Source organism: Ciona intestinalis, chromosome 11, assembly GCF_000224145.3.
Source record: "Ciona intestinalis chromosome 11, KH, whole genome shotgun sequence".
Taxonomy (NCBI): Eukaryota; Metazoa; Chordata; class Ascidiacea; order Phlebobranchia; family Cionidae; genus Ciona; species Ciona intestinalis.
In genome coordinates this window covers 4,408,538-4,431,323 of record NC_020176.2, presented here as the reverse complement: position 1 = coordinate 4,431,323, position 22,786 = coordinate 4,408,538, and the positions used below count along the sequence as shown (strand labels likewise).

The following is a 22,786-nucleotide window of genomic DNA, read 5'->3' as shown; positions in this document are numbered from 1 at the left end:
TCCAAGCGAAGGAATGTTATATTGAATGCAACGCGTGTGTGTGTGCGTCTTAGCATTTTCTGGTTGCGTGCGTGTCTGCGGTTAAGGGGGCTGTCATGTGGTTGCAAAACCGTGGTTGCAGCAATTTATAATATTTCATTATAAAAAAGTTAAAGAGTTTTTGGCTGATACGAAAACATTGGGCGCTCGTGTAATTCGACACCGGCTGTAATTCGATACCGCAAATTGCTGACGTTGCGATTTGTTACTTGTGAGAGAGCAAATTCACAACGAACGAAAAACAATTAAAGAGAAAGCTACGCTGACCAGTCTCGTTATCTCTTAGTAGCTTCACTTTTTTTCATTTTTGATAATTTTCGCTCTCGCGTGCAACATTATAGCATTAGGCTCGGCGCTCGGCCCAGTTTTCAGCCGAGCGCCGAGCGTCAAAAAAGGAGACGCTCGGGCACGAGCTTTTGAGTTCGGGCTCGGCTCGGCACATCCCTACCTTATACGTTTCAATACCATAAGTCATCACATCATAACTACCCGGATTGGTTCATAACCATGAATGAGTTGTATTTATTTATTTATTCAAAGAGGGAATAATTTATAATATAGAATCCAACCAATCTTCTAAGTCTTGCGCGTTATTGTTCGTTGCAGTTGATGTAACTTGCTGTGGTTGCTTTGGTTCTTCAATACTCTTGTGCGTTTGAGTTACTGCGACGTCAGTTGATGACGTAAGCAAGTCGTTAAGTACGTCATCGAACTCGTCTGACACAGTTGGCTTCACATCCATATCACGTGATGTTGATGGACCAATTGGATCAAAGTTTTGTTTAAAATTTATTCGTGAAATAAATGAAGTGTCCGTTTCGTTTGGTTGTGTAGAAGTGATCGGTTTTGCAGTTTGCTGATTTGTGGTTTTATTGGTGGTTGATTTGTTGGTGTCTAGTCCAGTCTTCGTTATATGTGTTTGTTTCTCTTTTTTTAAATTTGTTTTCGACTTTACAGTACTTGCTGTGTCACCATTACTTTGATTACTCAGTGCCGGTGTTTGCACCGATTCTACGGGGTGAAATAACAAAATTATTGTATTTTAAATTTATGCAAAAATACTTCTACTTAACAAACCTACAACAGTAAAAAGAGTTACAGAAAAGGAGATGTTAGTTACGAAGTTTTATTTTTTTTATTTTTTTCTTTGAGAAAACTATCAATTTAGACAACCAATTAGTGACCACTGGTTTGGTACAATTGTCGTTAACTGTCTTGCTTAAAGACACATGTCAATATTGGTAGCAGCACCGAGCATTGAACTCATTACTTTTGGGTTGCATTTACCAATACGCTAAGGCCCAGAGCTAAACTATGTACATAAATAACATAACTTATCAGTGTTAACTTATGACCATACCTTTTATTTCTTTAGGTTTAAATAAAGGGATTTCATATTCACTAGTTGAGATGGAAACATTACATTTTCCACCGGCTTCACCCGAAACCACTTCTCTAACATCGTACACTGACCATGGGACGTCCATAACATATTTTGACATCAATGAAATGAAAGATTCATTTTCACTGCTGGCATCATTGTGGTTTTGATTGAAATTGTAAATTTTTCCGGATTCTGGCTGAAATATTGTTTAAATTTTAAAAATTTTAAAATAATTCTAATAGTTTCAAACTAAACACTCTTCATTTCATTCTATATCCTTGAGGCCAAAATCCCATCAACATAACACACTGTGAGTCCTAGGATTTAGGCCAGGATAGACTTAAATGTAAGGTATTCCATATTTAGAATTAAACAATTAATAAGGTAGCTAGAAACTTCCCATTAGATACTAGAGACATAGTTTAAACTTAACCAATATAAATTTTACCTTAAGTTGGTTTGCTAAGATTCCTAATTTATCAAGCAACGTAAGGTGTTGAAATGATTTTGACAATTCCTCCGTGTTAATGCAGAACATATAATCCAATTCCTGTTGTATGTTTAAAACGGTAAAGCTTTATTAAAAGATATCTTGTCAAAATCCACAAAAAATAATTTTAGGTTCGTTTAGAGGAACAATAAACTATTAAAAATTTCACCATCAGCCTTTAAACGTTTAAGTAATAACAAAAGCCAAACTTTTAAAATAGATTAATTATCGCGAACCTCAGGGTTTTCCCATTCTTTCTCCTCTGCAAGTTTCATGTAAGAATCTGCTCCACCTAAAAATATTTACACAATATTTAAGTTGTAAACAGGCCCTTTTCTTGCTTTTGGGCAACTGTTTACCATTTTTCCCAAAACTTTTCCAGACCCAAGCTTTATATTTAAAGACTTCTCCAGAAAGTAAATCCATTATAATATGATGATATATAATAATAATAATAATTTGGACAATCCATTAGTGGCCACTTGGTTGTGGCTGACTTGTATTTAAAGACAAACCTGCAGATTGTATTAGGGTCTCCACATCGATGTCAACTTCGTCATTATCATCATAATCGTTAGGTAGATCATACGACTGCGTTGGTTGCACAACTTGTCGCTTTGAATACTTTGGTTCATCTTCATCAAGATACTAGAATTGTAACAAACTGTTTGAATGTTGAATTCAAAGTTACATCACTTATGTAAATTAGAAGAAATGCTTGCGCAAAGGATTTATCAACAAAACAGTGTAAAAAACTAACCTGACTGTCTTTGATTTTCCCATCTTCGGTATGACGCGTCGCTGGTTTATTATCTGTATTATAATGTATTAATTTATATATAATATATCTATATGCATGCGGAGCATGTCCAACATGCACAAAGACAGATTATAAATGCAGGTTATGTCTTTCTTAAAATTGTTCTGTTTAATTAGATGTCGTATATGACCTCAGTTTTGTTTCTAAAAGTCATCGCTTCGAAAGGGAAATATACGCAAAATACAGCTATACACGGAAAATCTTTGGGGGATTTAACTTTTGCTTTCAATGCATGTTGTTTGTAGTTGTGTTGAGTTTTTTTTTATAATTTTTTTTTTATATTTTTATTTTTTTATACAACTGTATTTAGAGTTAACAATTTAAGAATGAATTTTCGGCCAACTAGCAATCCGGGCGGAAACCCGCAGAATATAATGCCCGTACGACACCCGCAACCTCAACAAATTGTAAGCACAATGAACAGAATGCCAACACCGGCCGCTGTACCCATGGGTAAGGTTAACTGAGTTGTTGTTCTATTTATTAAATAGGTCTTGGCTCAGGAAGCATGGACGCAAATCCCACAAAAACTAAATCTTAACCAATCTATAAAAAACGCTGTAAGTTTTGAATTATGTTATGCACCCTATCCTAATGAATTATAGACTTGTACATGCGCTAGTTATTAGGGATGGTAAACAGTTAATTAACACTTAACACCTGTTTAAATGGTTGGCACACTTTTACTATAGATTTGTGTTCCTAAGACAAGTCATTAATCTTGTATAATAGGGTGGGAAAGATGGGACACTTTTTGTACTATCTTCTTGTCCTGTGTTGTAGTTAACAAAGAACATTCAAAGAATTATAACTATATATCCACGACTCCCATAGAACGTTGGTAATTGTCCAAAAACGATCAGGATATTTTAATGTCTCATCTTCCCCCACCCCACCATATATGTTGAGATATCTATATATAAATACATACCACAAACATAAAATATTTTTTATATGTTTTTTTCCAGGTACAAATGTACAAAATGTGAGATTAAGAGGAGCAGGTACTTTCCCACAACGGTTACCAAACCAATCATCAAACACACAACAAGCATCGGCAGGAAATGCTCAAAATAAGGATCCTGTGCATAACGCCAAAGCTATCTTACCCCACTTGAAAGAGTCCTTAGTAGTAAGTTAAAGTTCACTTTCAAACTATCTTACTTTGTCTGTGGAGAATATTGGTTCCTGAACTTTTTCCGGCTTATATTTAATGCTAAGGGTGATCAGTCAGTTTCAGCCAAAGTAAGGTGAGATCCTGTTACTCTACTTTCACACTTTGGGATGTTGGGTGTCTAAATAAACAAGCAGTTCCAAAATATGTTGCATTCACCACATTAATCAATGAGGTTCCCTGTTTGACAACTATGAGTGTAACTGTATTTTAACAATGCCCCCTAGCTCCAAAATGATATTTTTTAAACTTAAAAACATGATGCCTATGTTAAAATTCACCTTTATTGGAAATGTATAACTTGTTTAAACCTATTTGACTTGTTTTATGTTAAGTGATGAACTATTTTGCAGAACCTTATGGCCGTTGCAAGTCAAAACTTTGCTGTGAGTGTTTCTGTGGATGACATGCAGTAAGTACAGGGGGTGGGTAATATGAACAAGTTTAAAATGAGGCTTGTACACAAGGAGTTCAAGTTATTATACATTGGTGCTCTTTAATACATTTTATGTGTGTCTGCTGTATAAGGAGATACCCGTGTTACAACCTAATAGTGAGTATGAGGTGTATGAATACATCATGTGTGTCTGGTGTATAATCAGACAGCCATGTTATAACTCGACAGTGAGCATGGGGTGCATAAATACACCATGTGTGTCTGGTGTATAAGAAGACACCCATGTTATAACTCGACAGTGAGCATAGGGTGCATAAATACACCATGTGTGTCTGGTGTATAAGAAACACCCATTTTCTGACAGTGAACACCTTGTTAATTGCAGGAAAGTAGTTGACGCAAGCAATGTACCAAGATTTGATAAATGTCTCGAACACTTTTACAACCTGTGTGATCAGTTGGAGTTACAGCTTGTAAGTATTGTTTGAAATATCCTATGCAATGTTGGTCGGAACTGCCTGAATGAAGAACTACATGAACATACTCTTGTTAACTACTGACCAGTAAACTGAGTTACAACAGCGTTATTTCTTAACGTTATTATAAGTTTGGTTCAGTCTGTTATGCCAACGCTTGTATGCTGTGTTTCTGGCTGAGCGATATTCTGAGAATATGTATAATGAAATGTCAAAAATACACTACATTTTTATATCAGATGGGATTATTTATAAGTCTAATTTTTTATAAAATGTTGTTTTTAGAACCTTGGTCACCACCAGTTATCCCAAGCACTCGCAAGCATCCAACACACTCCCCTTATGAGGAATGTTAACCTTAAAGATGATGCAAATGGACCGCAGATATATGGGAATTATATCAACACAGTTGAAAGCCAACTACAGTGTGCTGAAGAAATACAAAACTTGTTGCTAAACTGCTGTAAAAAACTACAGGAGCATCAAACTACACATCCTGTCTGATGAAAAAGACACGAATCCCTGGTACAAAACATAGCTATATTGAGTTTACAATGTACATAAACATACATATGTAATAGAACAATTTACAACACTGCCTTTGAACAGTAATAAAATATCAAACATGCAAAATGTCAAATCGTATAATAATAACCAAGCAAGAGCACTCAGTACCTCAAAACAAACTTTAAATTGAGAAAACTTCAAACCACAACATTACACTAAATAGTGTGGCCTTCAAACATGCTTAATGAGGAATAACAACTTTAAGAATAATCTATTTTTTTTGAGTTGCAACATCAGACATCAACTACCATCTTCTTATGAACATCCAGTGAGGAGACAACCTGTTGTGGTGTAACAATTACAATACTGAAGTCATAATAAACATTTTTGAATAATATCTGCCTTTTTTACTGGTAGTTTATAGACAGTTTTTTTCGCTTTTTAAAATTTAAAAACTTTAGGACTCACCAAGGCACTATGTAAATATCACAAATTTTGGGTAATGAGCCCACTCTGACCCATGCCTAGAGCACAGGCGTCAAGCGTTTTAATACAGGGAGGAAGCGAATCAAGCAATATTTAAATGTGCGGTTCTATGAAAGCAGGCCTGAAACCCCAGGGCCCAGGTTTGGCACTCTTCGTTCAGCACCCAACAATTACTACCATGGCACGGTTACAACATTTCCTTATTCTAGGTCTACCAGTGACACCCCAGGTTTGGAACCTATGACCTCTTTGTTTAGTGGCCAACTTTCCCCACCACCTATATATAAGATGAAATATTAAACTTACTGCAGCAAATTCATCATAAGATATTTTCCCATCACCGTCTTTGTCGGCGTAAATGATCGTTTTATCGACAATTTGTTGCAGCTGAGTGTCCTTAAGGTTATTCCCCACCATCATTTTAAGAACTTGGAATAATTCTCCGTTTGAGATGAATCCATCGTTGTCGATGTCATAAATACGGAAAGCAACTTGAAAAGAAATCAATTTCATTATTATGTTGTTATTTACTTGACATGGATTTAGGTTTATAAAAATACTTATTTATGCAAAAAATACAAATTAATGAATTATGAATTATGAATGTAACTTGCTTTATTCTCGCATGGCAACTCAACAACAGTCATTATAACACGGGTGTTCTGTTTCGAACACCTTGTGCCCCTTTAGGAGTTATCAGTAACCACAACTTTGTACGACAGTCAATAAATTTAAACTAATAACTCAGCCATAAGCACCTACAATTCAAATAAAAACCACTCACATTTAAGCTTTGATGATTTATCTCCTTTAACACTGAACTGGGAGACTCCTTCAATAAACTCTGTAACAAACAACAACTAATTTAACAACCTGTTTTACTGTGTTAATACAACTCTTTACAGTCACTTAATGGAGATGTTTCAAGGCATAAGAATGAATTATTAACCAAATTATGTACCATGTATGGATTGAATAATTCACTAAGAAAAAATATATTAGCTGTTATTCTATTTGGGTAAAGTCCCGAGGCGTGGCACACCATAGGCCCAGTACCCCCAAAATATGGTTTGTATTGCTTATGTGAGGCAAAATATGAGACTCTTAACCAAAATGATGTAACATGTCACACTATTATATTACAAAGCAAATTTTGGTGTAACAGGCTTACTGTCAAAAGTAAAATAACTCTGTAATTCGTAAATGCCATGATCTGGTCTAGTTTATAAATATTTTGAAAAGTCCTTTCATGGGGATGCAGCATGTGTAAATATTCAAGAAATCACCCTCCCACAATATTTTTTCACAAAATTACCCCAAAAATATAAATATATTAGCTCCTGGGTTAGGTCCCACATCGCGGCACGCCATGGGCCCTAAGATTTAGGCCAGAATTGCTCAGTTAACCCCGAAAAATATCTTGCCCCACCCACCTCTAAAGTCAACCTCTCCATTCCCATCTTGGTCAAATATCTCAATAACTCGTTGAACCAGAGGGTTCTGTTGCAACTCAGGCAGTGACATGAACTCATCAATACTCAGTGAACCAGAGTTGTCGAGATCTAACTTTCGAAACCGTTTGCCAAGCCTTGCTATCTCATCAGGATCGACTGAGAAAAAATGTAAAAATTTATGTTAAATTAATATTTATTGAACAGTTGTTATGTAAAGAAAAAGTAAGGATCTGATGCCCAAAGTCAAAAACATCATTATACATTTGGTTGGTTTTTCTGTTTTTTTTGTTTCGTTGTTAGTTTTTGTAGCACAAGATCTTTATGGATATTAAAGGTTTATTTTTTAACATAAGAAACAGCAACATTCTTACACTTATATTATATAATATATCAACTATTACTTACAATGTGAACACATCTCCATCGGCATGGTAAGATCATTTCCCTGAAAAACATCATGTAATAAATTTTAACATAGGAAATAGGAATACTTAACTTACTCATTCATAATATACACTACCCTTTGCTGATAGTGATAAACAATATGACCTAACTTAGGAAATGTATAACATTACTTATAGTTATAGGAATGTTAGGTGCATTAAGAAAAGCAAAAGCTTTTAACAGCAATATGTTTTTAACTTTTAGAGAGGAAAGTTATATTGAATGAAACTTTAGTCTCAATCTGAGTGGTTTAAATATATATAAATGATTAAAAGTTAAAGGGACTATAGCCCCCCTACATTATACCTACAAATCTAACTCCCTTAGCATAAACAACCAGGATTGACTAGTATTGCATCAGCACTGCTGCGTTGTTTAAATTTTGTTTTAGGTAAAATCCAGCCAAAAAATAAAATACAGGTATGTTTTAGCTTTAACCTAAAGTATAATTTGCGGTGGTTATTAAACGTTGACAAGTGAGAAGTGGCAACAACATTAGTGTGTGCAAACCAGTTGTAGGCCCATTATACATTACATTAGCATATCCACATCAGCATATTTGTTTTTATAGGATACAACTCAAGTTATTTTAAGTGTAGTACAATTAATACCCTATGTAACCTAAAACTTAAACTAGTTCAATTGCTGTAGCCTATGTGAAATATTAAACAATATATTTATATATATTCCAAACCAGCTAAAGGGAAACCAAGCTGGGAACAATGGATTTGGCAGAAACTAATCAAGAGGGGAAGTAACTTGTTCATTACACGCAGCAAAACAAATCACTTTAATTAAAACCTGTCAACACTATGCCCATTTGTGATGAATAAAACATGTATATTGATTAATATATTTGCACTTTATATCAGTAATATGGCGTGGGGATTGGGGCGAAATGATTTGTATCAGTATGCATTGGCCGCGCCTTCAACAGGAAATTAATATTGTAGGTTTTACGCTCTAGAACTTTTTCTAATGAAACTTGTTGTTTCCCTAAAATAACAACACTAATGCTTTTGAGTTTAACCACATAAGCTTAGTGAAATTGTAATCCACATTATGAGTGAGGGATAATATATATAAACAAATTAAGCACACCAGAAGTGGAAGTACATTGTGTGATACAAAAAGTTTAAATCCATTGTGCACAACAAATTACAATAAAAACCAAACTTTGCTGTTCTTGAAAATAAAAATCCTAAGAAACGCAAAAACTTAACAACAAAAAATTGCCTGGCAACTAGCAGCAGTGGCAGGGTTAAATGTAACATGTTTCATTTAAAGCATTACAAAATAGCTTTAACCAACAGTGATATATCTGTTTAAAAATTTACCAATTATAGATATCGGAACTTATGTTCTAAAATATACTAGACCAAAGTTCCGGGCCCCTTGTTGTGACATTGCAACACCCAAGGTTGTCATGTAATGTTGGATTATACCACAGTTGGCTCATTGGAGTCCATTACCCCGTAGGATGTAGCATACTCATTTTAGTCATTTATTCAGGAGAATAAATGAAACTTGCCCTATCCTCGCATGGGGCAACAACAGTCGTTATAACACAGATGTTCTGTTTTATACACTTCGTGGTGGCTTACCAGACCAGATACTCCGTGTGTATTTTTTTCTTTGTGGGTATAAAAAGGGGATAAAGAGGGGGAAGTTTTTTGTTTGTTTTTAATGTAAATTAATAATTAATTTACCATAATGCTGTTTTCTTATTTCCGGAGTTAATATCCTTGTACAGTGTTTCCCTTTCAGGCAAAACGTATTTTATATGAAAATGAAGTTTAATGCTGTGAGAAATGAACCTGGAAACACTAGAAACATACAAATTAAATGTATTTTACCACAAATATTTTAGGAATGTGCATAGAAGTCATAAAAACAACTAAAATCACTTAAAAGAGAACATGAAAGAATTTTTGATGTTTTTTTTAAGTAAAGCAATAACAAAAAATATTTAATTATAATAAAATAACATTGAAATATTAAAATAAATGCATTTATACCAAGATAGAACAAGCAGATAATGTGTAGTAACACTTTTCTTGTATGATATCATCCTTACAAACCCAGATAAAGTAGCCTCCCAGTGTATATGTTTATTTTTACGTTTAGTGCATAATAAACTAACACATTACCATATTATTTAACATAAAATATATTTATTCAATGATACAGCTACACCATTAGCGCAAAATGCTGTATAATGTAGGTACAACGGTATATATGCTAAATGATAGTCTCAAGTACGCTAACTTGCACGACAAAGTAAAATATTAATATGAAATGAACACAAGCACAGACGGTCGTTGAAATGGTCTTCAAAACGTTCACCAACAAACTAAAGTGTATTGTGATTTACTGTACACAAACAGTTTTCGCGCTATAATCTATCTACGGTAGTTTTTGTTAAGTAGTAAACTCCCTTACTTATTTGTTTATTATGTAAAAAAATAAATAAATGGAAACACTGTAAAAATAAACAGATGACACCAAGCTACATAAGTGCCTAATTGGGATTTTTTGTCCAAATTATAAATTTATTAACGAGCAATTATTCAACATTATTTAGTGTCTAACAAACAGAAAGTATCGCATAACACATAACCGGTTCAGGCTCCTATTTAAAATTGAAGGAAAATTGTTTTTAATTAATCCTCATTAGGTTCGCTGTCAAGTAAAATTTCATTTCCTGCTGCGTCGTCGCGGTGTTAATGTTCATTTGCAACATCTATAAGACGAAGGAAACTTGTATTGGTGCTTATTTCCTTTTTTTATGTAGATAACGGGATACTACTGCCCACTATGCAACGTTTAAAATAGGCCGTTATTGGTTTTTATATTTTAACGCATTTAAATATGCACTTCGCTAAAAGTATTCAAAAAATTGTGCTGTTAACAGTTCTTAGAATTTGTAGAATTATTATTTATAATGTCATCGGTGAAATTTTCTCTAACTGTTTTGGTGATATGTGCTCTGATTGCTTCGATTGAGAGTTACCGGGGTGGGTAGAATCAATACAGTTATATAGTAGGGTAGAAAAACGGCACGCTTTTAGTACACAATATCGAATAATCCGGATCAGGTTTTAATATAGCAGGGTGGGGGAAGACACCTTTAGCACACAATATCTAAATATCCTAATCGTTTTTTTTAACAATTAACAACGGTCTATTGGAGTCGTCAGGGTACGGTTTAGTAATTCTTTGAATGTTCTTTGTTTACTACAAAATGGGACGAGAAAATGGAATGAAAATATGTCCTATCTTTCCCCACACTACTATATTTAACAACGGTCTATGGGAGTTGCGATGATACGATATTATAATTCTTTGATATATCTTTGTTTGCTACCAAATGGGACAAGAAATATAAAGGTGTCCCATCTTCCTCCACTATACTATACACTGCTAACGTAATTAATCGCTTTAAGGTGTTAACATTTCTTTCTAGGTCCCTTCGTATGTTTCCAACCGAAGTTTACCTGCAACTACGGTACGCTAGCCATTCCCCCGGGAAATGGGCCTTGCTCCAACCCTACGCGTTACTGCAATTGTAAGTTGAATATTAATAAGCTTGTTGCTCTAGCCTAGTGGTCACTATGATGGGTGGTCCAAAATATCTGCAGCCACACATGAAAAAAAATCCACCAAAAAAATAATGACCTACAAAGTAACGCTGACACGAGGTGTATGAATACCCGTGTATATAACGACTGTCGTTTTCTGGCCACGTGAGGATAAAGTTACGGTCTTATATATAAAGCAGTAGTCACGAGCGTTCTATTCAAGATCCACGCTTGAACTTATATAACTGTCTATCTACAATATAGACTTTAACTTATGACAGCATGGAAAAAATAAAATAAAGACGTTGAAAACATTTTTGCAAATATTCTTTATGTAAAATATTGGAGAACGAATAATGCTGTACGTAACTTGTAAGGGAACATGAGGTGTATAAAACATATCGCCGTGTTATAACGTCTTTCCTTCGTTCTATTTTAGCTGGAACACCAAAGATCAGAATGAGTGTCAAGGAATTTGAAGAAATAATTGAAGAATATTAATTCATTCAAGATTTGGTGCAGTTTGTTACGAAACAATGAAGGAATACAACAAATATTCGAATAATAAAAAAACTGATGTATTATTTTGCATGTTTTAAAAATAATGAACTTTTGAAACAATTACGCGAAATGTTTTAGCAATGTACGCATAAACATAGTATGCAGGAGAAAAAGTAACTCGCAAACGGGTACGATGTATATAAAACAGAACATCCGTGTTATAACGATTGCCACGCGATATCGAAATTTAATACCTACTGTCTATGTATCATACAAGACACATATAAAGCTTCAGAAGCACTATAAAGAAATGATTGGTAGCCCGTTCCCTTTACACAAGAATGATGTTAAACACATTATAGCTACGTCACAAGAACGCGACGAATTACATTTTGGAACGATACGGATAAAATTATTGGTATATTTCACGACAAACATTCTTCACAATACTACTCACCAAAATCAAGTTAATTTATTGTAATTTTGTAGAACGTCGGGCTTTAGTTAATTTGTGCGATGACTTCCTGCTTTTTATGGTGGTTTCCCTCAATTAGGACAAGACGGGGAGTTAAAATTGTCAAGACTTTTAACTTTGTTTAGGTTTTTGTATGCAATTAAAAGCGAAGGATTTTGCAGTTGTCTAAATAAAAGAAAAACTATGAATCCGTCTCCAAAGACGTTTTTAATCGCGTATGTTTGTTCTCTAATTATGTCGTTGTTGATTATAATTCCCATCAGCGTTAATATGGAACATTTTAAAGGGAATTGTTTACTCTACGCTAAAGGTATGATATGTTTTATGTGGATCTGATAAAGACATAATATACTATAGAGTTGGGGAAGACGGGACATTTTCTGCACATAATATTTAAATATCCTAATCGTGTTTTAACTATTAACGGTGTATGGAAGTCGTGAGGATTAAGGATACAGTTTTATAATTCTTTATATGTTTTTGTTTATGACTAAATGGCTCTGAAAAATAGAATTAAAAGGGGCCCATCTTCCCCCACTCTACTATACATAATTTTATAGACATGTGTCTTATGGCATGACACTTGTTAGGCATCGCTGTAACTATTGGCGGTCCCTTATAAATGATCTAAATTGTCAACCATACGTTAAAAAAATTCCCACAAAGTAACATACGTGGACACATGTTAACTCTTAAGCGGGCAAGAGGTGTGTAAAGCAGAACACACGTGTTATAAGGACTGTGCCCCACCACGATAGGATAAATAACTTACAATCACCCACTAAGTTACATACCTGGTAACTAGTAAGTAGGCATTAGGTGTATAAGACAAGACACCTATGTTATAACGAAAAATAAGTTACAATCATCCACAAACATAGGTGGTAACTTGTAAGCTGGCACGAGGTGTATCAAACAGAACACCCGTGTTATAACAACTGTCGTTGCCCCGCCATGCGAGCATAAATAAGTTGCATACATGGTAATTTGTAAGTAGGTACCAGGTGTATGAAACAGAACACTCTTGTTATATAGACTATCGTTGCCCTGCCAAGGATAAATAAAATACATTCACCCATCTTATCCAACAGGTAACTTATCCACACCCACCTCATCCTCCGAACATGGGGTGTTTATGTTGCACAGTTGGGGAAATAGTAGCAATTGTAACTACATCTTATACATGGGGGTGACTACATTGGTTGCATCTGCTGTCTTGATATGGCAATCATGTGTTCTTGTATACAAGGAGCATGACAGGTACTTTGTCTGCTAGGTGTACCGGCCTCGCGTTTTTCTTCAAATTAAATGTAAATATGTTTTTTAATGGAATTTCTTTTAACAAATGTTGTTTTGTCGCTATATTCTGTCTTTTCGTTTAAAATTTTTTAAAATCTTTGCTACAGTATTCGAAGAGACAAATTAAGTTAATATTATTATAATTATATCTTTATACAAATGTTGTGTTATATAACTACATCCAAAAGAAAATCCCCCATAAATGACCAACAAAGTTACATATTGGGCATGAGGTGTATGAAACCAAACAACCGTGTTTTAACAGTTGTCATTACCCCGCCATAAGAGGATTAACAAGTAACGTTCATTTTTTCTGTTTCTTTGGTATTTGCATGGTATAATAAAACTGATTGTGTTTTTCAGAGCACCGTTCGGTTCTTTCATAATGTTTCTATTAAATGCTGTTGTGTTCATAGCCATGTTAATTGCTTCTCTTATATCAAGTGTTGGTTATGATGAATGGTGTGAAACTATAACTGAAAATAAATACAGGTGATCTTATCATTTTCTTTATAATTTATGGTTTTATAATTTAGGGTGGGGTAATGTTTTCAATCCTTTTTCCTTATTCTAAAACGTTATTATTTGTTAAAAACATGATTAGGTAACATGGGATATTATGTACTGATGATATTCCATTTTACCCCACAGTGGTACATTAGGGTATTTATATTATTCTTATACTATTCATGTAATATTTTGTGGTTTTCATTTTTTTCTTGTTATTTTTAAATTTAGGTATATTTATATATATGTTTTCCATAATCACATATTCACATTCTGTTGATTTTTTTATTACACAGGTGTTCACTAGCAGACCTGAGTGATTTAGAAAAGGTTTACGGCATAAACAGCGATGGCTTTTATACGCAGATGTCGGCGCTACAAGTAAGTTTGAATTCTACTAGGATAAAATATTGTTTAGAATATTTAATATTTTTGTTTCCTATTTTTCTTGTAACAATATTACTGTCATTTTGTTGCAAGGTACACTAAAAATGAATTAAAACAACCTGTATTTTGTATGTGGTTACCTAATTAAGTTAAATACAATTACAATAAAAATATAATTATAATTTAATTTACCATTCACTATAAAAAGGAGATATTTTATCGTGGAGTTTTATCTTCTTTAAATCAAACTATTCATTTATTTTGTTCTTTACTCCCAAGTAAGCTAATTGATAAATTAACTTTTTTAGTTACCATTAAAGGCAGATACCCCACCATACAGTGTTATTCAAAGCAAACTTTAAACCATTCATTTATTTCTTTTTGATCCACCAGGTTGGATGCTGGAGCAGTTTATGTGTGTGGTTAATATCAAGCGTTCTTGCTTTTCTAAAAGTGCACTATTACCACAAAAATGATGATTTGTTGAATTCGTTGGCTTACGAGAAACGAACATTATTGAGCAACAGGTTCAAATACTCGCGTGCTGATGGTGGTCAAGTTCTGTAACTTTAAATTACCTTTCTTTTTATCATTCTATTGAAGTTCTTTTGTGGTCGCTGAATGTGCTTTAATATACAAGGTGTTCGGAAAGTCACTGAGCACTGTTCTATGAATTTCATAACAGCAATTTTTAGCCTATGCGAAGGGAGCAGCTAATTGAGGTGTTTAGAAACAAAATAAGAAGGGTCCAAGCCTGTATTAATGCTAACGGAGGTCACTTTCAACATCATTTATACTTGTCATTCATATTTACCTCCTGGATTCTATAATAAAACATGTCTGTTTATAAACAAGTGCACAGTGATTTTCCGAACACCCTATATTACCACTTAAGTTTGAGGTGTTTTCAATATATTTTAATTATAGATATGTAAAGGGAGTTATAATATATGTTATGATAGTTACAAATTGGATGATGCAGTGTTTCTATCTTTACCCATTCCATGCTTCTTCATTAAGTTGCAAATTTCTGACACCTCAATTTATTGCGCAATGATATATAAACAAAACTTGCTCCAGGGAGCCTATAATACACCCTGAGCCTTACTAGACGACATCCTTCACCTAGGGTGTTTGGTAATCTAATTGTGCTTTTCAATTTTTTTAACAAAATGTAAATCTGAATATGGATCTTAAGTTGCAACAACTTGAGGTGTTGGTTTTGTTGACGCTTTTTTAATAGTGTGCGTTTCAAAACTAACAACATTCAAAGGCTCTTATTCCAACTTAAAGAAAGAACAAACACTTAATTTTGAGAATCTTCTTTTACCAAGCTTTATTTACCAAGTCGATCTTTTTCTTTTTATCTTATTTCTATTGTATCTCATGTTCTCATTTTTATACCGCATTAAATATCATAGGCTTATATGTTATCTTGTTGTTTCGCAGTTTGAAACTTTCTTCTTCTCTAAATATTTACTAAAATAAACAAATGTGTCTGAACTGAAGGTCAATCAAGAGTTTTTAATTGCACGAATAAATGAATGTAACTTACTTTATCCTCGCTCGGCGTGGCAATGACATTCGTTATAACACGGGTGTTCATACACTTTGTGCCAGCTTATGAGTTAGTAAGGGAGAGATGGGACATCTGCTTAGTTTTCTCGTCCAGTTTGGTAGTAAACAAAGAACATTCAAAGAACTATTAATATCCCTACGACTTCCATAGGCGGTTGTTTGTTGTTTAAAACAAGATCAGAATATTTGGTTATTATGTGCTAAAAGTGTCCCATCTTCCCCATCCTACTGTATGTTTTATTTTCGCTTTTATATCGGCGAGAGCAACTTACACACAGCAACAAATCCAAGTTGTGTAACTCCCAAGCACCTAGAGTGGCAACAGTAAGACTGCAATTAACAATACTTGTAGCAAATAATGTCCAATATTAACTAATCTTTGTAAGTCATGGGAATACGGTTACATAAACGATAAAAGAGAACGAGACATAAACCATCTTTTCTACTTACATGTTATACTGCTGTATCTTACGTGTGACTATTTGACCTCTAATCGTATTACCGCGCATCTTTATACGTTGTATAAAAGTTAATGTCGCAACTGGCTAATTAAAACATCTACAAACATTTAGACTGTGCAGACTCGTCGGGGGTGTAGCTCAGATGGTAGAGCGCGCGCTTAGCATGCGCGAGGTACCGGGATCGATGCCCGGCACCTCCACATTTTAGTTATTATATGTTTTAAATATGCTGTTGGTATTATAAATCACGATTTATCAAATACCTGGATGGTAAAAATACTGAATAGTACATCTGAACATGTGACGATAAATATATAAAAAACTTGCTTGAGTTTTGCTATAGTAATATAGGGTGCTATGTGATAAAGGGTATTTTACCCAACAGTACTGCATTGTCTACATATATGCGTAGCGATTGTAAAGCTAAAAAATCACTATATGAAAATTATACTATTATACCTTTCGAGGCATATTTGTACAGTCTTTTTAACGTTTATATGTACAAGCAACAGCAGTTTTAATTTTACCACATGAAAACGCAGATCCTGGTAAAAACGATGACGTCACTCAAGAACTTTTTTGCTGCAAAGCGCTTTCCACATCGTACGAGAAGCGTCGCTTCGAAAAGTAATCAACGTTTTTTTCTGCTTGCTGTGGCTTAGCGTTTACAGCAAAACGAGGCTAGTACAGTGTATAGTATTACTTCGATGGGCGTTGGATTGAATTTTGGTTCAACAGTATTTTGTTTTTGCTTTGTGTCTGCAGGTTTCTATATTTTTCTATTTATTCTATGTGCTATAGCAGCTATATTGTATATCAATATACTATGTCTCATTTAGACAGAGCGCGCTATTTATTTATTTTACCTGCGTTCACAGGCATCTAAATATGCTTTCGTTTCGGGACTCTGTTCCATATGTTGACTATATATGCTGTACTATATGTGATATGCTATTGATGTGTTTGATATACGCGACGTATTGTATTTATTTATGCAACAGGTTGTTTCCAGGGCTATATTATATGATTAGATGGTATATTATAGCAATATTGTGTATATGATATATACGACGCGCGTACCGAACTTCACTATATGCTTCTGTTTCAGGACTAATGTTATTTATATGCTATATATTCAATATTCTGTATGATTTACACAGCGGGCTCAGAAGACTTATTTGAGTTACCTATTTATTACAGACTATGTTATTATCGTATATATATGCTATACTGCGTAACATATTGTGTTGGAATTACACGACGCGCGTATTAAACTTATTTTAAGTGGACCCGTATTTACAGAACTGTTGTGCTGTGCTTGAACTTATTTATAGCAGTATTCTGTATGATTTTCACAATCGTGTATTGGACTTATTTCTATAGTTGACCAGTTGTGTACAGGACAATGTGTTACTATATTATTTGCTATTTTGTATAGCAATATTGCTTCGCGGTATTTACAATTGTTTTTATGGCCAAGCTTGACTATCTGCGAATTTGACCATTTGTTTCAGTATACTATACATACATACATATTATATATGTGCAGGGCTCTACTTATTTACAAGACTGTGCTTGTATATGCTATGTTGAATAGCAATATTGTATACGATTTTCACGGAGCCCGTTGTTTGATCATTTGTTTCAGTATATTACACATATTATATGTACAGGACTTATTTACAGGGCTATGTTTTAATATATGAATATATGCTATGTTGTATAGCAATAGTTTGTATGATATTATACACATACGTATTCCACTTGTTTCTAGTCGGCTGTTCGTTTACAGGATTGTGTTATGAAAACGGTGGATGACTTATACACAACGCGCGTTTCAGTTGTTATTTGTTTTCAGTATATAAATCATATTAATATAATGGTATACTCTACATATTTCACTATTTGTTTCTGAGGTATTTTATTTGACTCTGTTTAATTAAGAAGTGTATACAGTTATATATTATCCGCTATGTTAACAACACTGTATATGATATTCAGTATATGTGATCAAGGAACCGAGGATCTGGGATTTAGGTCAGGTTTGGCCAATTACCCTGTGTATGATATATAGTATACACAAACATTGAAGTTGTTTTTATTTGATCATTTGTTTTCTACACTTGTCCTATTTCTTCTGTAGGCTATATTGTACAGCTTTCTGTGTATGTGGGTTGGGACCCGTTATGAATTGCTTTTAAATTGGGACCTGTTTTGAATTTCTTGTCAAACGGAACTCGTTTTGAATTTCTTGTCATATGGGAGCCGTTTTAAATTTTCTGGTTAATTGGGACCCGATTTGAATTTCTTGTCAAATGGAACTCGTTTTGAATTTCTGGTCAAATGGGACCCATTTTGAATTTTTTGACAAATGGAACCCGATTTGAATTTCTTGTCAAATGGAACCCGTTTTAAATTTCTGATAAATTGGGAGCAGTTTTGAATTTCTGGTTAATTGAGACCCGTTTTAAATTTCTTGTCAAATGGAACCCGTTTTAAATTTCTGATAAATTGGGAGCAGTTTTGAATTTCTGGTTAATTGAGACCCGTTTTAAATTTCTTGTCAAATGGAACCCGTTTTAAATTTTTGATAAATTGGGAGCAGTTTTGAATTTCTGGTCAAATGGGAGCCGTTTTAGATTTGTTGCCAAATGGAACTTCGGAAACTCTGGCAAAAAGGTGGAAATTTAAAAGAATTGCAACCGAAATCGACAATACTATCATCTTATAAGACTTCTAAATACAATATGCTCACTGTAACTTTGCACGTGTATTGTTAACTAGTAAATACTTAATTTAATAAGTTTAAAATTATTCACTAACCTTATGTTATCACAACATTTGCTTTACAGCTTACAGGAATCCAATGGTAAAATGCTCAACCACAATGATAAAGGATTGGACACTTAAACATTTGGAACACCAGAAGGATAAGAGATCACAATACCAAAAGGATTGGATCAATCTAATGGATTTGAAATAGGGACAGCAAAAAGGGACGATTTGGTAAAACATGCAGCAAAGTGTAAACTGCGAACCGCATGGTGGCGGTACGGGTACAAGCTTTTGAAATATGCGATGATTCCACTGTATTCTTGCACATTTTATGTTGTTTGTAATATGTTTATTTTATTTTTATGTTTTATATTTTATTATTTATATACTATTATAGTTTATTTATATAAGTAGTTTATATTATACATGAATTATGATAAATTATATCTTATGTTATTTATTTCTAAATAATTACAATTATACTAATATCTATTATAATTATATTAATTTTAACCTAACCCAACTCTTATTTTCTTTCTTCTTTCTTCCGTTCTCTCTCTGTTAAGGTCTTTGCAGTCAGCTACTGACGTCACCAACCTCCATACGTCATCACGTCTACGTCACACCAAGCCCCGAGAAGCTTCAACGAATAATGGGTAAATAAATTTGTCTTTGTGAATGTATGAAAGTTATTTATTTGAACGAAGGGGAAGCGACAGTCGGTATAACACGGGTGTTCTGTTTCATACACCTTGTGTCCGCTTACAAGTTATACTACGTGTCCACGTACGTAACTTTTTTTGGTGATTGTATTTCCGTATGTCGTTAAATTTATTTTGCAGGGTCTGTAAAAATGTAACCGTGAAGAACTAACGACATATGATGATAACATGATGACGTCACGATGACGAAGCACAAATAAAAAGACGCCACATGCCCATTGCGGTACAGGAGAATTGTAACCGGCAGACGGAGAGGAAGGAGGAGTGAATGGAACACAAGACTGTTGTAAAATGTAACCGCGTGGTGGCGGTAGAACTGCAATAAATTTTGAAATATATGATGCTCACTGTAATCTTGCACTTATATTACGGTTTTATGTTTAGTTTTTTTGTATGTTTTTTTCTGTTTGTTTGTATGTGCGTCTCTGTTTGTATGGTTGTGTTGAGGTATGGGGTATCTTATGGGGTAGCTTAATCTACGATATACATTACCATAACTTAGTTAATATTATTTATACACTATACTATACATTATTATATATCACTATACATTACTATAACTACATACATTATTATATACTAGTATACGTTGTTATTACTACATATATTATAACCTTACATAGGGTTTGGCCAACCCATCTAATTTAAGATTATGTTTAATTACAATCCAATTTCAGGTTGTCCTAATTTAACCAATGCCTTCCTTCTTCTCTTTACTTCCCCTCTCTCTCTCTCTTTGGTTCTCTCCCATCCGGCCCAGGTAAAGGTGGCCGGCCACCTACGTCATCAACCTGCATACGTCACCAACTACGTCACGGTTTTGCTTTACAACTAACCACAAGTAAGACAATACGAGGTAAAAATCGACGGGATTTTAATTCCATTTATCTACAGAGTGGTTCTATACGTCACGGGGTATGACGTCACCGAATATGACATCGCTAAAGATCTGAACGCTTTTAACCAATCACAGGTAACAAATGATATGATACGAAAATACAAATAAATAAACAAACAAAAGCACAAGGTTTAATAGGACTATACACATATTTGAAAAGGTTGCGACTTGCAACCGTTATACGCCCATGTTAATTTATATTCAAACGTTATATTGTTGAATAAAATAAGTCCATTTTTAGGCAGCATCTGTTGCTGTGGTTGAGGAGAAATGGCGCGCATGCGCACTGCGTTCTACCCATTAGTTTGGGTAAGTTAAGTTACATTCATTCATTCATGGTATATGCCAATTCATGGTATATGCCAATTATCTTCAATATTAACATCCGACCCCTTTCAGGTTGTCGTCACTCCTAGCTCAGTGTAGGCGCGGTTTAGCCGTGCATTTGGTCTTGCAGCAAGATCGTAGTTCCCTCCTGTTCCTTTAACGTTAATATCCCTTTACCACCTAACCCCCTTTATCCTATTAACCGCGTTAGACACATTCCCAACACTGTCACACGAATGTTTAGCTTGCCGTGGTAAACCAGTTAACGAGTTAGTTTAGTTATGACGACATGATGACGTCACGATGACGAAGCACGAAACAAGAAGACACCACATACCCAAAGGGGTACAGGGGAAATGTAACCGGGTCCTGCAGACGGAGAGGACGAAGGGAGTGGATGGAACACAAGCTTCAGAACCAGTACGGTACAAATGGTAGTACTGGTACAAGGTGATGTCCAATATAGGCGGCCATGGGCGCGTGGCATTTTTTAGGGGCGTCGCACTTTGTTGTATTATTTTTGTCGCTGGTTACCCACCATGTGGTCCCCCTTTTGGGTCCCAGATGGTGGGGTACCAGTAACGCGCTAGGCTAAACAACGCACGCACTCGCACGCACGCGCTCGCAAATACGCGCCGGAAGATTAAAGACGAAGAATAAAAGCAAAGACAAAGACAAACCTCCATCGTCCAATCCAAGAAGCAAAGATATCATACCCACACAGGGGGTTTAACTTAAGTATAACTTATTAATATTAACATTGTGTTGATACAGCCGCACCACACACCCCACACACAAACAACACAAATTGCCCATAGTGGTTCGGGCAAACCTTTTCCATTGCAATTCGCTGGTACCTTGTCGTGGTGCAGTGGCTTTAAAACCAAACCCAGTGTAACCCTACATAACACAACATTCAATTATACATAGTATCTATTATGAATCTTTTCAATAACAGTACGAACTCAAATATTCTTCGTCGTATTAAAGTTGGCCAATTAATAACTGTACAAACATTTTCTAAAGAATGCAACTGTACAAACATTTAGACCATGTTTTCTCGTCGGGGGTGTAGCTCAGATGGTAGAGCGCGCGCTTAGCATGCGCGAGGTACCGGGATCGATGCCCGGCACCTCCACATTTTTAACAATTAAATTAAGAGACTCTTGTTTTTTTTTTAAATATTGCGATCTTCGCGTTTTCGCAGAGGTAAATATATCTGTAGATATATACCTACCAAACGTGTTCTTGTAGTAAAGAAATAAACCTTCCAACTGTGATCTGACGGTTATCACGATATTATTCCATTAGATATTATGCAAGAAATATTTTCTGGGAGTTTAGAAAATTCTGTTTTTATGGTGCCGTTAGATGTCGCCAATGCTACGTTCAAATTCATGTATTTTCGCGGCTAAGTCGGCAGTTTCCAAGTCCCCGCCAATTTGTTAAGAAGCGAGTAAATACCTCCCGACACCGTAAGAAGTTTTATCAATGAAATAAAATTTAGTCACAAACATGCAAACGTATATTGCTCACACTAAAGTCGGGGTGTCGACAAGGTAAAAAATACTTTGTTATAAAATGAATGCCGGAAAACGACAGTC

General features: G+C 34.7%; 4 protein-coding genes, 1 long non-coding RNA gene and 2 other non-coding genes across 7 annotated transcripts in view; 5 read left to right on the top strand and 2 right to left on the bottom strand.

Annotated features, from left to right (window-relative positions):
* Positions 1-2,787, bottom strand: part of LOC100180984 — a 4,324-nt gene extending 1,537 nt beyond the window's left edge. The window contains exons 1-6 of the mRNA XM_026836749.1: positions 2,674-2,787; positions 2,429-2,561; positions 2,150-2,205; positions 1,872-1,973; positions 1,400-1,619; positions 488-1,050 (exon numbers count right to left, since the gene is read on the bottom strand). Of these exons, the coding sequence (XP_026692550.1) occupies positions 590-1,050; positions 1,400-1,619; positions 1,872-1,973; positions 2,150-2,188 (822 nt within the window). The 5' untranslated portion in view covers positions 2,189-2,205; positions 2,429-2,561; positions 2,674-2,787 and the 3' untranslated portion in view covers positions 488-589. The remainder of the gene's footprint in view (positions 1-487; positions 1,051-1,399; positions 1,620-1,871; positions 1,974-2,149; positions 2,206-2,428; positions 2,562-2,673) is intronic.
* A 217-nt stretch (positions 2,788-3,004) lies between these two features.
* On the top strand, positions 3,005-5,409 carry LOC100183333 (mediator of RNA polymerase II transcription subunit 29-like). The gene is made up of 5 exons (XM_026836752.1): positions 3,005-3,186; positions 3,702-3,865; positions 4,261-4,319; positions 4,690-4,777; positions 5,066-5,409. The coding sequence occupies exons 1-5, from the start codon at positions 3,060-3,062 to the stop codon at positions 5,282-5,284; spliced, it is 657 nt and encodes a 218-aa protein (XP_026692553.1). The 5' UTR covers positions 3,005-3,059; the 3' UTR covers positions 5,285-5,409.
* Positions 5,303-9,537, bottom strand: LOC100187330 (calcineurin subunit B type 1). The gene is made up of 6 exons (XM_002130729.5): positions 9,381-9,537; positions 7,633-7,672; positions 7,207-7,383; positions 6,558-6,617; positions 6,080-6,264; positions 5,303-5,628 (listed from the first exon to the last, which is right to left on the bottom strand). Exons 1-6 carry the CDS (start codon positions 9,381-9,383, stop codon positions 5,581-5,583), a joined length of 513 nt encoding a protein of 170 aa, XP_002130765.1. The 5' UTR covers positions 9,384-9,537; the 3' UTR covers positions 5,303-5,580.
* Positions 9,538-12,350: 2,813 nt separating this feature from the next.
* On the top strand, positions 12,351-15,932 carry LOC100185701 (transmembrane protein 179-like). The gene is made up of 5 exons (XM_002130674.4): positions 12,351-12,538; positions 13,320-13,488; positions 13,891-14,019; positions 14,331-14,415; positions 14,815-15,932. Exons 1-5 carry the CDS (start codon positions 12,412-12,414, stop codon positions 14,986-14,988), a joined length of 684 nt encoding a protein of 227 aa, XP_002130710.1. The 5' UTR covers positions 12,351-12,411; the 3' UTR covers positions 14,989-15,932.
* A 655-nt stretch (positions 15,933-16,587) lies between these two features.
* Positions 16,588-16,660, top strand: trnaa-agc. Its single transcript has one exon. It is a non-coding gene; the product is annotated as a tRNA-Ala (tRNA).
* Positions 16,661-19,715: 3,055 nt separating this feature from the next.
* LOC113474690 lies at positions 19,716-21,575 on the top strand. The gene is made up of 5 exons (XR_003396379.1): positions 19,716-19,891; positions 20,078-20,798; positions 20,852-20,930; positions 21,097-21,164; positions 21,255-21,575. It is a non-coding gene; the product is annotated as an uncharacterized LOC113474690 (long non-coding RNA).
* Positions 21,576-22,247: 672 nt separating this feature from the next.
* On the top strand, positions 22,248-22,320 carry trnaa-agc. Its single transcript has one exon. It is a non-coding gene; the product is annotated as a tRNA-Ala (tRNA).
* The last annotated feature ends 466 nt before the right edge of the window (positions 22,321-22,786 follow it).